This window comes from Chenopodium album, chromosome 23 (assembly GCF_948465745.1).
Source record: "Chenopodium album chromosome 23, dcCheAlbu1.1, whole genome shotgun sequence".
NCBI lineage: Eukaryota > Viridiplantae > Streptophyta > Magnoliopsida > Caryophyllales > Amaranthaceae > Chenopodium > Chenopodium album.
In genome coordinates this window covers 28773278-28787770 of record NC_137856.1, presented here as the reverse complement: position 1 = coordinate 28787770, position 14493 = coordinate 28773278, and the positions used below count along the sequence as shown (strand labels likewise).

Below are 14493 nucleotides of genomic sequence, written 5' to 3'. Positions count from 1 at the left end.
AGAATTAATTAATTCAAATGACGCGCAAATAAAATTGGCGAATGATATTTTTAAGTTTATATTAATTAAATATAAAATATTATTTTTTTTTTATATTAGAAATTTTATTTAAATATGTAACAAATTTTATCACATACATACAAAAAAAAAAAAAAAAAAAAAACATGCATCGCAAAAGCTTCATCTAAATATATCCAAGTAAATCTTCCATCTAATTAAAAATTTAGCTTTATAGTGACTCCGATACGGAGTATGATTTTCCCAAGGTAATTCAACCTGCCTGGGTGGCTGCAGTCCTATCCTCTACAGACTACAGTAGCCTGTAGCTCCACTCTATTCAGTAGTCCAGTTCTCCTCTATCCTGTTCGCGAATTTCATATTTCTTTTCAGACTGACAAATTTGATAAATATTTTGTAAGTCCCATTTCTTATCTATCTCTTTTATCTTTCTTCTATAACCAAGAACCAGTTTTTTAATTCAAATTTTGATATATTCCATTATAGAATTGTTCAATTTATAATCATAACAATTACATTTTCTGCCAAAAGTTTCAATTTTGTGATATAGATAAGGTAGAAATGGATGTATTATCAAGCACATTTTATGGTGAAACATGTTTAAAACCCTTGTTTTTGAATGAGAAATCTAGTTCAAAGATCCTAATGGGTAGAATAAGAAATGGGGTTTTGGATAGAAAGGTGGAAATTGGATGTTTTGGTAGGAATTATGAGGGTTTTAGAAAAATTGGTGTTTTTGCTGTAAAGGCTATAGATGAGAAGCAGCAAGAGCCTGAAGTTGATGATTGGAAACTTGAATTTTTAGGGAAACGCCGCCCTTTAGGTTCCAAACCCCTCGAAAAGAAGAAACCCGAGAAATCGAGGTTGTTGGGGGATTCGGATAGTATGGATTGGTGTGTGAGGGCTAGGAAAGTGGCATTGAAATCGATTGAGGATAGGGGGATGGCGCGAGTAATGGAGAATATGGTTAGTCGAAAGGTGAAAAAGAAGAAAAAGAATAAGAAGAATAAGAAAATAATAGACAAGAAAGTTAAGGTAGATGAGGAGGACTTTGATTTTGATTCCGATGATGAGGATGAGGATGAGGATGAGGATGAGGATGATGTGAGCCTTGTAGATAATGTGGATCATCTACGCAGTGCGGTTGGTATGCTTGGGGATGGGATGTTTGAGGAGAAAAAGAAGGAAACAATGGAGACATTTATTCAGAGATTGTCACAGTTTAGTGGTCAGCCGTCTGACCGGAAAAAGGAGGTTAATTTAAATAGAATGGTTGTAGATGCCCAAACAGCACAAGAGGTGTTGGAGGTGGTTTCTGAGATGATTGTTTCTGTTGGGAAAGGCTTGAGACCTTCCCCGCTGTCTCCTTTGAATCTAGCTACTGCTATTCATAGGATTGCTAAGAACATGGAGAAAGTGTCGATGATGGAAACTCGGAGGTTGGCCTTTGCCCGTCAAAGGGAAATGTCTATGCTTATTGGTATTGCAATGACTGCACTTCCAGAGTGCTCAGCACAAGGTATCTCGAATATTGCATGGGCGTTGTCCAAGATTGGAGGTGACCTTCTGTATATGACAGAAATGGATAGAGTTGCAGAGGTTTCTATGGCCAAAGCTGGTGAATTTAATTCCCAAAATGTAGCTAATGTTGCTGGTGCATTTGCCTCTATGAGACACTCTGCACCAGATCTCTTTGTAGAATTGTCTAAGAGAGCTTCTGAGATAATTCATACTTTTCATCCTCAAGAGCTTGCTCAATTGCTGTGGGCTTTCGCTTTCTTAAATGAACCAGCTGATCATTTGCTTGAAGCTTTAGACAATATTTACAAGGATCAAGATCAGTTTCAATGCAGCTCAATTAGGGGTTCATTAAGTCATGATGAAGCTGGAATTGCTAATTCTGAAGGTTCGGATCCTCTTATCCTTAGATTTAATAGGGACCAGCTTGGAAATATAGCTTGGTCTTATGCTGTTCTTGGCAAGATGGATCGCAATTTCTTTTACAATGTGTGGAAAACTCTGCAAAACTTTGAGGAAGAAAGAATTACAGATCAGTACAGGGAGGATGTTATGTTCGCATCTCAAGTCTATTTGGTAAATCAGTGCTTGAAGGTTGAGTACTCTCATCTTCAGCTCTCTTTAGGGAGTGATGTTGAGGAGAAGATTGCTCGTGCTGGGAGAACTAGGAGATTTAATCAAAAGGTTACGTCATCATTCCAAAAAGAGGTTGCTCGTTTACTTTTCAGCACTGGGCTTGAATGGGTGAGAGAATATGAGTTGGATGTGTACACATTAGATGCAGCCTTAATTGACAAGAAAGTTGCTCTTGAAATTGATGGACCTACTCATTTCTCCAGAAATTCAGGTAAAGATTTCCGTTCTCCATACAAAATTTCCAGACATCTTGTCTTCCGAGCAATCTGTTTGTCTGCATGATTCTTAACATACTTGAGTTTACAGGAGTCCCTCTTGGAAATACTGTGTTGAAAAGGCGATATGTTGCTGCTTCTGGTTGGAATCCTGTGTCACTTTCTCATCAAGAAGTGAGTCTCCTGAAATATCTGCTATGACATGTTTTATTTGGTTCGAATGACCTAGTGTTTCTTACTTTCTGCTATCTCGATCTTTGAATTGAACTGAGAATAAGTCCGAAAGAACAGGGCATAAGTGCCTCACTGTTTTATGACTTGGAAAATATTTCACTGCTATTTGGCAAACGAGTTGAATATGGCTAACCTGTGTCCTAAGCAACATCACCTGTTGAATAGCTCAACTGATCGTGAAATAAACATAGTTATTTTGGTGTTATTAGGACCTTAAATCCTTAATAAGAAATTTTAAAAATTCTTCAGAATGGATGGTCGTCCAAGTAATGAGAAAAAGAATTCGAAGTAGACTACGGTACTCTCGTGATTATGTGCTATTGATAGTGTTGGATTTGCAGTCATTTTCAGTCAGTTAATCTGAAAAAACCATCAGTTGGTAAATAACTAAATACTGCTTTGTGTTTGAATTGTTTGAAACACAATTTCTTTTCAAAACTCATCTTGCAACCCAAGTTTGTTTGAGGTAACCAGCTCTTCTAAGATGTTTGATCAAGATAGGTAGCCATCTTGTATATAGTTACTGGCTTCATTTGTTTACACCGAACCTAGTGTCTACTATGTACTCTCAAAAGCTGCTAGGTATCGAGGCCTGTTGTGAAATGTAGTTGAAAAAAGCCGTGCCCTTTTTCCTGAAACTCTTCAAGAACTGTGGTGTCCCTTCATGTGTAAAGAGACTAGTTTGACAGAAATCAACATTAAAAATTGCCTAATCTCTTGAGTTCTTTTCCTTGGCTGTGCAATTACTCAATGGAGACACCATAGCTAGATGTAACTGCTTTAGTCCCGCGTTCATCTGCTCCCTTCCTTTCTCCTGTCTGTATAGAGCATGTAACTGACTCTAGTTCTACTGCTAGTGGATATCCCTAATGAGCCAGTGTCCTTTTGAACCAAGAATTTATCATCTCTGTTAGATTTTCCCTCTAGATTCCCACATAAACTTAGCATTCAGCACATTCCACATAAACTGAAACCATGTATTCTCTAACTACTTGCACAAACGAGATTTGTCAGTCATCTTCTGCTTGATTTTCCTGATTACGAATTATTGATGCAAGTTATGTTTCTTTGCAGTGGGAAGAACTCGAAGGAAGTGTTGAGCAAGAAGAATACTTACGACAAATTTTAAAGGATTATGTTGGTTGAGATTGTACTAGATCCTGAGGTTAGAGCAGCAATTGTGAAGTAACAAGCAATCTAAAATAACATTTTTATCGAGTTACCTTTGTATATTAATGTTCATTACTTTTGTAATTATAGATTACTACTTGTAAAATTGATTATATTTTATAGGATCATTATCAACTTATTAGCTTTATATTTCACCTAATGTTTCCGCTTGATTAGACATATCGACCTTGATTAGTCCTAAACTTTTTTTTTTTTTAAGATAAAGTGAATCGACCTTTAGAGGTACATGCCCCTCTAAAAAAACAATATTTTGTTTATTTTTCTTTATGCCATATGCAATTTTTTATGGGTTAAAAGCAACAATCTGAACTTAACTTCATTATTTGAGACCCTAATAATCCTGCCCTTGAAAAAAAAAAAAGTTTCTTTTATTTTTGTTGTTTTAACAAGTTCATTTCTAAAATACTTTTTCAATGAAAAACAAAAAAAGTTTATTCAACAATTTGGAAAATAAATTCACAAGACAATTCTCCAATTAAAAATAAATCATTCAATCATTATACTACGTATATACTTTGGAAAATAAATTCAAGTACTTTAATAATTTATAATCATTAACGTAATATATACGGCTTTTAAAAGATTGCAACACATGTACAACCTATAATTCTACATAAATAAAGGCCAAAATTAAATTCTTCCTTAATCTTTGACAAACAAACAAGAGCATGGCACGTCAATCACCAAATTTCGGTTAACCACATCTCACAATAAATCAAGAAATAAATATACGAAAGTGTGAAATTTGGACAATCATTTATGCTAATAAATCATTTCAGATAATTCTTTTAATTAAATTAAATAATATCTCAGATATTACGTGTGCTTTTATTTAATTCTTTTTTTTGACTCAGCTTTTTTGTCATTTTTATAGAGAGAATTTCTAGTCCTCTGTTTTTCATTCAAAACAAATATTAAAAAACAAAACAAAACTCAAATTTCATTTTGCTCAAGCTCTATTTTTCTGGGTAAGTTCAAATCTGATTTTGTCATGTAAATTTAATCAAATTTATATATACCCATTAATTTGATTTGTTTATTTATTTGGGGTGTGATCAGTTTTTGATGTGATGTGATGTAATATTGCATAATTCAATTAGATCTGTAATTATCTGTATTTTATCATGCTAATATGACACTTGAATAAGCTACATTCGATGTTTTCTATGTGTGAAAGTTTCAAAAATTTAGATCATCTTTTGATAAAGTTTGCTGGAAATCTTGTAATCTGAAAACATCCAGAAAAAAGCTGTACAATTTTGTCAGTACAAATTGTACAATGGGATTTTATAGGCAAATCTTGGTTATTGCTGTGCTTTGATCAGGCGATTTTTTACTAAATATTAAAAAATTACATACACTATCTTAAATCTGATACTTGAGTTTAGATTAATTATGATTAGTTTGATTTCCATCGAAATTGGTTGTGTAATTTTGGTTTTGTGTTGAATGTGTACTGCATTTTGTTGATTTAACCTTGATCAAAAATAAATATCTAGTAGTTTGGCAAATTATTTTCTCCTTTGATCAGATTCTTTAGAGTTATTCTTATTGAGCTGCAAATGATTTTGTAGACTTTGATGATTGTAGCTGGAATAAATTGTCTAAATGACTAAATGTCTGTGTTAAGTTATTACTGTGGACTGTGGTACTTATGCATTGATCGTAATTCATATGTTTAGTAATGTTATGTTTAGTGTAAATATTGACTGAAAAAACTCAAATTACACTTTTGTGTGATATCATGTATTCATGTGGGGAATTGAACTATGGAAATCGATCGTAACATGTTTATCTTAGTTGCGAAATAAGTACTCGTACCTTTTTGCAAATCTAGAAAACCTTGGAGAACTCCCCTTTAATTGTTGTATTGGATGCCGAAAAGGCCAATGATGCATAAGGATTTAACCCCAGTTTTTGAGTATTATACACCCACGACTTTGCCACTTAGCATCTACATCTTGATAACGTAGTTACTGTTAAACTAATGTGTTGTTGTAGTCAATGTCAATTTGCTCTCTAGTTGGTCAATTTTCAGGCAAAGATGCGCTTACCAATTAAAGATAAATTAGAATGACATTTGATAGTGTTCACTGCTAATGATCAAACAATATTCATTTTTTATTTGCTATTTTCCAAAATTTTCTGCTAGTAAATTATTTTGTGTAGTACTGCAAAGTCTTATTCTTGTTATCCTGTTTCTGGTGCCCTGAGCCCTGTGACCTGTGTGTATATGTTGGATGAACAGCGATGCTGGTATATGTAGTACAGCACGTATTAATATATGTTTAGTAAGATTGGAATAAGTACCTGTCATTATTAATAATATTTAGAGTTATGTTCTTGGCTTAAAGTTTTTCCTTTATAAAATAGAGCATGGGGTAATACATTGCTGTAACAATGATAAATGATGAATATTTTGGCCATCTCCGGAGTTATACAAATTCTAGTTGCATCACATAACACATTTTCTCTATAACCCACTGAATATAGAGGAAAAACAGAATGAGCTGTAATATGTTCTTTGGAAGTGTGAGTGTAGGGAGTGAGCTGTCTAGTTCTTGTTAGTCGTTCGTGACTTCTTGTTCTATTACACCTACCTGTCTTAAATCTGAATGTAGAAGTTAGATGGAACATTACATCAATATATAAATTAAACTGATACCTATCGGCTATCGCCCCTTATTTATGGGAGCCATAAGACCAAACAAAGTAAACCTTAGATAAGGGTCAGAGGTTCTGTGAGTGATTGTGTTGAAGGACTTGAGTCGAGGTAAATGTCTCATGTTTATTGCTCATGTTTTCATTTAAAATCACACGCTGTAATCTCTTTTCTCTCACCCCAGATTGACTTGTGAGTTGTGAACAATCAAACAAATAGACCTGCATTAATCAGGCATCGGGCTAATTCTGCTATATTTGCTCTTGAAATATTCACATAGATGAGATGATAATTGAGATCCATTACGCTTTGAAAAGAAAGAGCGTTTTCTAGTAGTTAACCCATTGGATATGTACTAATGACTTACTATTATTTCTTGGAAGTTGACTAATTTTGGTAGGCATCTCAACATAGTTATATTGAATAATGTCTTACTACTATCTCAAGGAAGTTAACCCATTGGATATGCACTAGTGACTTACTTCCATCTCAGGATAGAATATGTTCCCTTGCTCACAATTTTAAAAGTCAATTGCATATTTCAAGCTGTTTTATAACAGAAAGTATCACTGTTTGTGAGCTAGTAAAAAAAATGTTTAAATTAGTCAAAAGGTTGAAACCATGTTGTGTTGTTGCACCCTTTTAGTAGTTTAAGACAGTTATCCTATATAAGTATTATCGTCTGATGCTTATTAGCACTTCTGTCTGTTTTATTGAATGATGATTGTTACAAATTTAGACTTTGATGTTTTGACTTACAGGTTAAGTTTCTTGCTCTTTAGATATGGCATCAGATGATAAGCCAGATATAGCTGATAGAGTGTATAGAGAGAAGGCTCCTGAGAAGGCTCCTGAGAAAGAAGAACAAGAGGAAGAAAAGGGTGGATTTATAGAGAAGGTGAAGGATTTTATTCAGGATATTGGTGAGAAGATAGAGGGAGCAATCGGATTTGGCAAGCCTACTGCAGATGTTTGTGGTATTCATATTCCTCACATCAGCCTTCACAAGGCAGAGCTTGTTCTTGATGTTCTTGTGAAAAATCCCAACCCCGTTCCGATCCCCCTTGTTGACATTAATTACTGTATTGACAGTGAGGGAAGGAAGCTGATTTCTGGTCTGATTCCTGATGCTGGAACAATTCATGCTCATGGCTCTGAGACTATCAAGATACCAGTCTGTCTGATTTATGATGACATTAAGCAAACTTATAAAGATATTAAGCCAGGAAGCATTATTCCTTACAGGCTTAAAGTTGATCTCATCATAGATGTTCCTGTTTTGGGAAGGATCACTATCCCCCTTGAGAAACATGGAAAGATCCCAATACCTTACAAGCCTGATATAGATATCGAAAAGATAAAGTTTAAGAGGTTCTCTTTTGAAGAAACTGTTGCAACCATTCATCTCAAGATAGAGAATAAGAATGATTTTGACTTGGGTCTTAAGGATCTGGACTATGAGGTTTGGCTAGGTCATGTCAACATTGGAGGTGCTGACCTCGAAAAATCTAAGAATTTGCCTCAGAATGGTATCAGCTATATGGATCTTCCAGTCACATTCAGGCCCAAGGAATTTGGATCTGCACTCTGGGATATGATTAGAGGAAGAGGAACTGGTTATAGCATGAAAGGAAATATTAATGTCGATACACCATTTGGTGAAATGAAACTGCCCATCAGCAAGGAGGGTGGTACAACTCGCCTTACGAAGAAGAAGAAAGACGGAGGCAGTGACGATGATGATGATGATGAGGTATGTTAAAAATTTTCACTTTGATCTACTGATTGTTTGGCTTTGCTCAATTCTTCTCTGTAGCATATCAGGTTTTTTGCCTCATTTATTTATAATGCTTGACCTTGCTCGTCTAGTAGACTCACATTTCAGTGGTATATATCGTTGCTCATAATATCGAATTGTTTCCCAATTTAGGATTATACGAAAACCCCTCATTTTGATGTGGGGGGTACAACTGTAAGTTAGCTTCCATGCAACAAGAACACATCTTGTACATGTATACTATCATTCAATCTATAGCATAGCTTTATCACTATTTGTAGCTCATTGTCTAGGTCAACCCAAGGATCAATGTGTTTAGTAAGTCGGCATTCTTGTGTCGTTTGATTGAATCTTAACAATATCTGTTTTCCGTATGTGCAGGACTAGACCAGATCATTTGGAATGCAAAGGTGCTATGCTGTGTTTTACATATACATAAATTGCAACTTGTAGGAATCTGGGAGAGCTGAGTACTCTTGCGGTAATGTCTGTTTGTTGTTAAGATCGCATGCATAATGGAGCGCTGTGCTCCTTCTTAGACTTTTCCTCTTGCGAAACTTAAACAATTTCTATAATGAGAATGAAATGAACTACTCCGTACATCGGATATAGTTGAGTGTTGTAATATTTTTGTGCAATTGTTTTCCTAGTCATTTTAAAGTTTCGTTTTCTTGCATATTGACATGACAGCAAACTATACAAATTCATAATCTAGCATGCAAGTATTCAACTACATTAGTAAAAAAAAAAAAAACAGAAAACAAAAAACAAAGAAGGAAAAGGAACAAGCCCTAAGAGTTCGGTTTGGTAAATGGTAAGTGTTGCCATCTTTTACGGAAATGCTGAAGAATTTATTTATTTTTTTATTTAATCAGCGATTTTTCTAAATTTTGGGCCTTATTATTTTGGGCCCTATTCTAAAGATCCGATAAAGCCATGTAATAGCCAGGCCTGCTTGGTGTCTACTAAAGGTGATCAAGGTTAGCCCGGCCTGTTGGCCGACCCGATTTTGGCGGGTTTTTGACAGAATTTTCCAGTCCGAAATCTGTCTGGCCCAGTTTAACCCGAAAAATTAATTTTTTTGGGTGGGTTTGAAAATACGTTATTATGCATATTTATTGGCCCAAAAAGCCTGCACGGCCCGACCATTTTGGACGGGTTTGGGCACAAAAGTTTCGGCCCAAAGCTTGGCCCGACTTGACTAGGCCCGATAACTAGGCATAATTTTTTAGCTTCGGCCCGGTTCGCCCAATGAACCTCTAATATCTACTGCTCACTGCTTGGCTACGAGGGCTCACAGGCGGATGTTTCTTCTTTTCCACTTCTAGATTTTTCCTTTTTCATGGTTTCTTGTTTTTCCTTTTGTTGTTTTCTCTTTTGTCAAAAAAAAAAAAAATGAGAGTTGTTGTACAGCTGGCATATACAAAATCCACATATGAGTGGTTGTCCGTAATTATAGGAGAGTTTACTTAATTAGATTTTATTTTTCTTGTTGGGCAATAAGGAAATATTCTCATAATCAATTAATTAATAATATTATCTATACTTATATATTAAAAACATTTACGTGCCACGTGTGCCACGTCACTATTCAATATCTCATGGAATCACGCCATGTCACCACTCAATAATTCATGGCACATATAAAGAGGTTTGAACTCCCTCGTGGAATGAACACCACATGCCTTACCATCTTAATTATCAATAATTTATGTTCTATTTTTCCATACAAATGTACTTAAATACAGAATACAAATTTGTATCCAAACTCAAAAACAAAGAGGCAAATATTATTATTTATATTATCTTCAATATTCAACATTACATTCAAAATTAGTAATACTTCAAACACTTTATTTAAAAATAAAAAAAAATAAAAAATAAATAAAAGAAGAAGAAATTACTCAAAGTAACATCCCGGAGCAACGCCCGGGTGACACACTAGTTACAATATTATACACACCTCCTGCTCATAACCATACTCCGTATTATTACAATATTCTCCCCTCTTCTCTCTATAAACAAAAACCCACCCAGAGTTTTTCTCTCTCTTCTTAAACCTCAATACTTAGACTCCTTTTCTCTCTCCTCTTAGACCTCGAAAATGGCGGATAATATCAATGAGCCCGAGCCCCCAAAATCAGGTGCGATTAAATATCAGGATCTTAATCGCAGTGTTGAGGAGTTGGTCGATTGTCTCTACTTAGATTACATGGTGAAGAAAAATCTCAATATTGATGAGTTGACGACGGAGAAAGAAGCTGTTGAGGATGCTTAGAATGAATTCTTCAAACTCCGCTACAACACCAAAGAGGAGTCAGACGAGGATAAGGCAGTTCATAGAGATTCGAGGAAGAAGAAAAAGAAGGCTGTGAAACCGCTAAAGAAGCGAATGGACTCGAATTAGCTAAGTTATGTGCGGCGGCGACTCATCGATGCTGAAAAAGTGGTTGGAGAAGCCCTAGCTGATTTTCAGACATCGAGGTTGCTTCCTCGGCAAAGCCGATTTTGACAATTTGGAGGCCCGAAGCAAAATGATAATTAAAAAATCACTTATTTTTATAATTATTAAATAGTTATGTAATTTGCTAATTCGTAAATAATTTTGTAAAATTTGTTATATACTTTCTCTCTTTATTTAATTGGATCATTTGGACATTTTCACTATTCACACTTGTCTTTTAACCTTCTTTTGTAATTTATCCGTTCGAAAAAATATAATTAAATATTATATTTTTATAGTTTACTTAAAGGAAAATTTGATAATTACCACCGTCTACAATAGGCAAAATTGGAATTATCTCCTCAAGTTTTTTTTTTTTTTTTTTAATTACCACTTAGTTTTTTCCAAAACTTTTTAAACTCCCACCTGTTTGACGAATGACGTTCTCATGGGGTCCAATTTCGCATTTTTTCTCTCTCCTCCCTCGAATTCCCCTGTTTCCTTGCCTTCCTTCTCCCTTTTTTCGAATTCAATCTATCAAATAGTTTGGATTTTCAAGAACCTTGGATGATCGTACGTACATAACCACATGGATGGAAACAATCGCAACCAATTGATGTAATGATCAAACTAGTTATAATTTTAAGAAGCTTAAAGTCAACAATGTCCATCAAAAGGCCTTAGACACCCCGAGCCCAAAGTTATGTAAAGGATTGTTTGCCAAATCTTAGCCTCACAAGTCACAACCCGGCCTGTCAGATACTATGATACTAGTGACATACGAGTATTATATTGGTATGTAAATTGTAAAATAAACAAAACTGATGTAGGCACATCAAAAAAAATTTGACACACCCATTGTAAGAGCATAATTTTTAATGTTCTTCTCATATGAAGTTTATAAAAATCAATTTTTGATGTGCCTAAATCATTTCGGACTTGATATATAGTTACTACCAAATAATAATCCTGAACCAAATTAGTTTTTTCTTTTTTAAAATTTCCTTTAACATTAATTCAGATGAGCCATAAGGACAATACAAATTACAAATAGGGATGAGAGATTTAAACCTGTGTGCATTCGATTATAGTAGACAAACTATGTTAAATACTTTTAAGGTTGTAAAGAGCATACATTTTTAATATTTACAATCACTTAAACTATTTTTTTTAATGGACTTAAACTATATTTTTCTACGAGGGTTTTGAAAAAAAAAATATTTTATTGAAGCTTGTTTCATCAAACAAACCTTAAAAATATTTATCATATATATTGACTTTGCAGATATAATCGACCTTTAAACACAAGCTCCTTATTCCAAATCTTATTTTCAAATCAAAATATTCTAGTCTCACGTAATCATATTATTTGTCGGACTAATCTAAAAGCTACCTTGACTATAAAAAAAAAAAAACTATTAGAAAATTATTCAAAGGTGAGAACTTTTATTGTAAGACCAACATGAGTTGAATTCATCATACACCAACAAAAGAGATTTTATTAGGGAGGAATTCCTGAAATGAACCTAACATACGTTTACATTATAATTTCTATACATAAATAGTTTATTCTTTTTATAAAAAAAGAATGAAACTCCTTTATCATGATTTAAGCATGCACAAAACTGTACCAACACGATTAGGTAATAGATAAAGGTGCATGCAGTCCAAACTACAAAGGAAGATTCCAAAGTGGTGTACCAAAATTGTACGAGTGTTCCTAATCTTTCCTAATTCTTTTTTCTGACGTCAAAATTCTAAAGTGACCTATGTTAGCATGTAACATCAACTAGGAAGTTTCTTCACCTTAATTTCAATTGATCAAATGCATCACTTTTTATACATCTCGCATTACGCATTACGCATTACGCAATACGCATGTGTTATGTGTACTTTGCATAAGTCTACTACGGAGTAATTAAGAGATGGATCGTCTCAAGTTGTTGAATACATGCCGGGCAAAAAATGGTCGAAGATGGTGCTCTAAGACGGCTAATAGCTCATGACATTGGCTTGCATCTCCAAGTACATTTTAAAAATACAAGGTATATCTTTTTTTTTTCCTCTCATGATCGTCACACATACCGTTCAGTTACAATTTATTTTATCATTTGTAGTAGTATTATTTCTCTCCTCTCACATCCCTTACTTTACAATAAATTATTGGAATACCTCCATTATCTTTCTTTATACTCTGAACTACGAGTATGTAAAATGGAGGAATGAAGTAGTTGAATCATTTAATCTAACAGACCGCTAACAAAGATGAATCAAAAAATTAATTCTTTATTGGTTCTATATCTCCCATTATATTTTATGTGAAAACATGATTCAAGAGACAAAAAAAAAAAAAAAAAAAAAAAAAAAAAAAAAAAAAAAAAAAAAAAACCCATAAATCTCAAAATGATTAGAGGTCGGATAATACAAATTGTCATAAAGAACCGTCCGATATAGTAGAAAAATGAACTAAGCTAGTAGAAAAATGAACGTAACAAGACCGTCATCTACTCATCTTCAAAAAGGTCTAAGCAACATTCATTAAATGATAAAACTATAAATGCATACATGCATTTAAAACAAACGCCAAGAAAGAATGTTAAGACAAAAGGGGTAAAGAGATCGAGTTTTTTCAAATGCATCATATTCATGCCCATCTTTTTCCATAAACCATCCGTTCACAAATAAAGGTGGCCCTCTTCAAATTCAATGAATAACGTACTTGTACCTACAATCACTTAACCAAAGGTTTTAGGCCCTATTCTATTTATTTTATTTTCACTTATTTCACAAATCAGGGTTAATAAGTTCTGATAAGTTGTGATTAGGGTTAATCAGGACTATCCAAGTTCAATGTATAAATAAAATATAAATTCTAATAAGGGCTAATAAGTTCATATAAGTTCAGATAAATTCAAATAAGTGAAAATCGGGTGAATAGAACAAACCCTAATTAAATCATAAGTTTTATCTGTCAAAACAATATAGTTTTGTTTGAACTTCATAATTTTAAATTGAAATTCAATCATTGTCTCCCCTAGTTAGATCTTAATCCTAACGTTCTTGCATAATGGTCTATGATTAATTTAGCCATGGTCTATGATAAACTTTAAATGGTCTATGATTAATTTAGCCATTGTCTCCCCTAGTTAGGTCATGACTCAAATCGATTTGGATTAGTTCAATTGTAGAGAACAATGCAAAAACGGTCTTAAAATTAAAAATAAAAAAATAAATTAAGTAAAACAAGCTTGACATAGGACTTGAATCCGGCCACAACTTACCTCACCACAATAAGTATTCATAAAACCAATTAAAAAATAGCTAACTCTCTTTTCAGTCTTTTGTATATTACATACATCAATTTAAGTATATGACGAATAAAAATAAAATTAGGCACAGAGGCCTGCCTTTGAATCCGTCTATGATTAGACAGCTAGATAAGTTCGTTGGAAGAGTGACGAAGAGGAGATGTTAGGGGAATTCCCTCCTCCAAAATCCAAATTGCCTCTAATGGGATCGGAATTGAACCTTCATCTTCATAATTAGAAGATATTTACCTTTCTAGTGATGAGTTTCCACTATGTCAAACTTGGTGAGTCTGTGTTCGCATTAGGGTTTCATGTCCACCAATGTGCATTATTTGGACTATTGATCTAAGAAGGCATGTAGCGTGTTGGATAGTTCATTTATTAATAAAGGTTTTTTTTTAGAAAAAGTAAATAATTAAAAGAAAAATGCTATACATAGCCCTTAGGGCTACATATAAGCATTTAATTTACTCTTGAATTTTGTTTAAATT

At 33.9% G+C, this 14493-nt stretch overlaps 2 protein-coding genes across 3 annotated transcripts; both read left to right on the top strand.

Annotated features, from left to right (window-relative positions):
- The first annotated feature begins 254 nt into the window (after positions 1-254).
- LOC145609144 (RAP domain-containing protein, chloroplastic-like) lies at positions 255-3939 on the top strand. The gene is made up of 3 exons (XM_081664697.1): positions 255-2383; positions 2479-2561; positions 3696-3939. Exons 1-3 carry the CDS (start codon positions 580-582, stop codon positions 3765-3767), a joined length of 1959 nt encoding a protein of 652 aa, XP_081520823.1. The 5' UTR covers positions 255-579; the 3' UTR covers positions 3768-3939.
- Positions 3940-4633: 694 nt separating this feature from the next.
- Positions 4634-8904, top strand: LOC145609089 (uncharacterized). Of its 2 annotated transcripts, none has more exons than XM_081664652.1 (3): positions 4634-4780; positions 7236-8227; positions 8633-8904. In XM_081664652.1, the coding sequence occupies exons 2-3, from the start codon at positions 7259-7261 to the stop codon at positions 8636-8638; spliced, it is 975 nt and encodes a 324-aa protein (XP_081520778.1). In that variant the 5' UTR covers positions 4634-4780; positions 7236-7258; the 3' UTR covers positions 8639-8904. The 2 variants fall into 2 exon arrangements, with proteins under 2 accessions (XP_081520778.1, XP_081520779.1); XM_081664653.1 differs by having other exon boundaries at positions 4654-4780; positions 7257-8227.
- The last annotated feature ends 5589 nt before the right edge of the window (positions 8905-14493 follow it).

What these genes read in the sequence shown, in the direction of transcription:
- LOC145609144 (XM_081664697.1), top strand. Translation starts at nt 580, where the DNA reads ATGGATGTATTATCAAGCACATTTTATGGTGAAACATGTTTAAAACCC. An exon ending in TCATTTCTCCAGAAATTCAG is followed by an intron (nt 2,384 to 2,478) that starts GTAAAGATTTCC and finishes TTGAGTTTACAG; the next exon opens with GAGTCCCTCTTGGAAATACT. An exon ending in TGTCACTTTCTCATCAAGAA is followed by an intron (nt 2,562 to 3,695) that starts GTGAGTCTCCTG and finishes GTTTCTTTGCAG; the next exon opens with TGGGAAGAACTCGAAGGAAG.
- LOC145609089 (XM_081664652.1), top strand. Translation starts at nt 7,259, where the DNA reads ATGGCATCAGATGATAAGCCAGATATAGCTGATAGAGTGTATAGAGAG.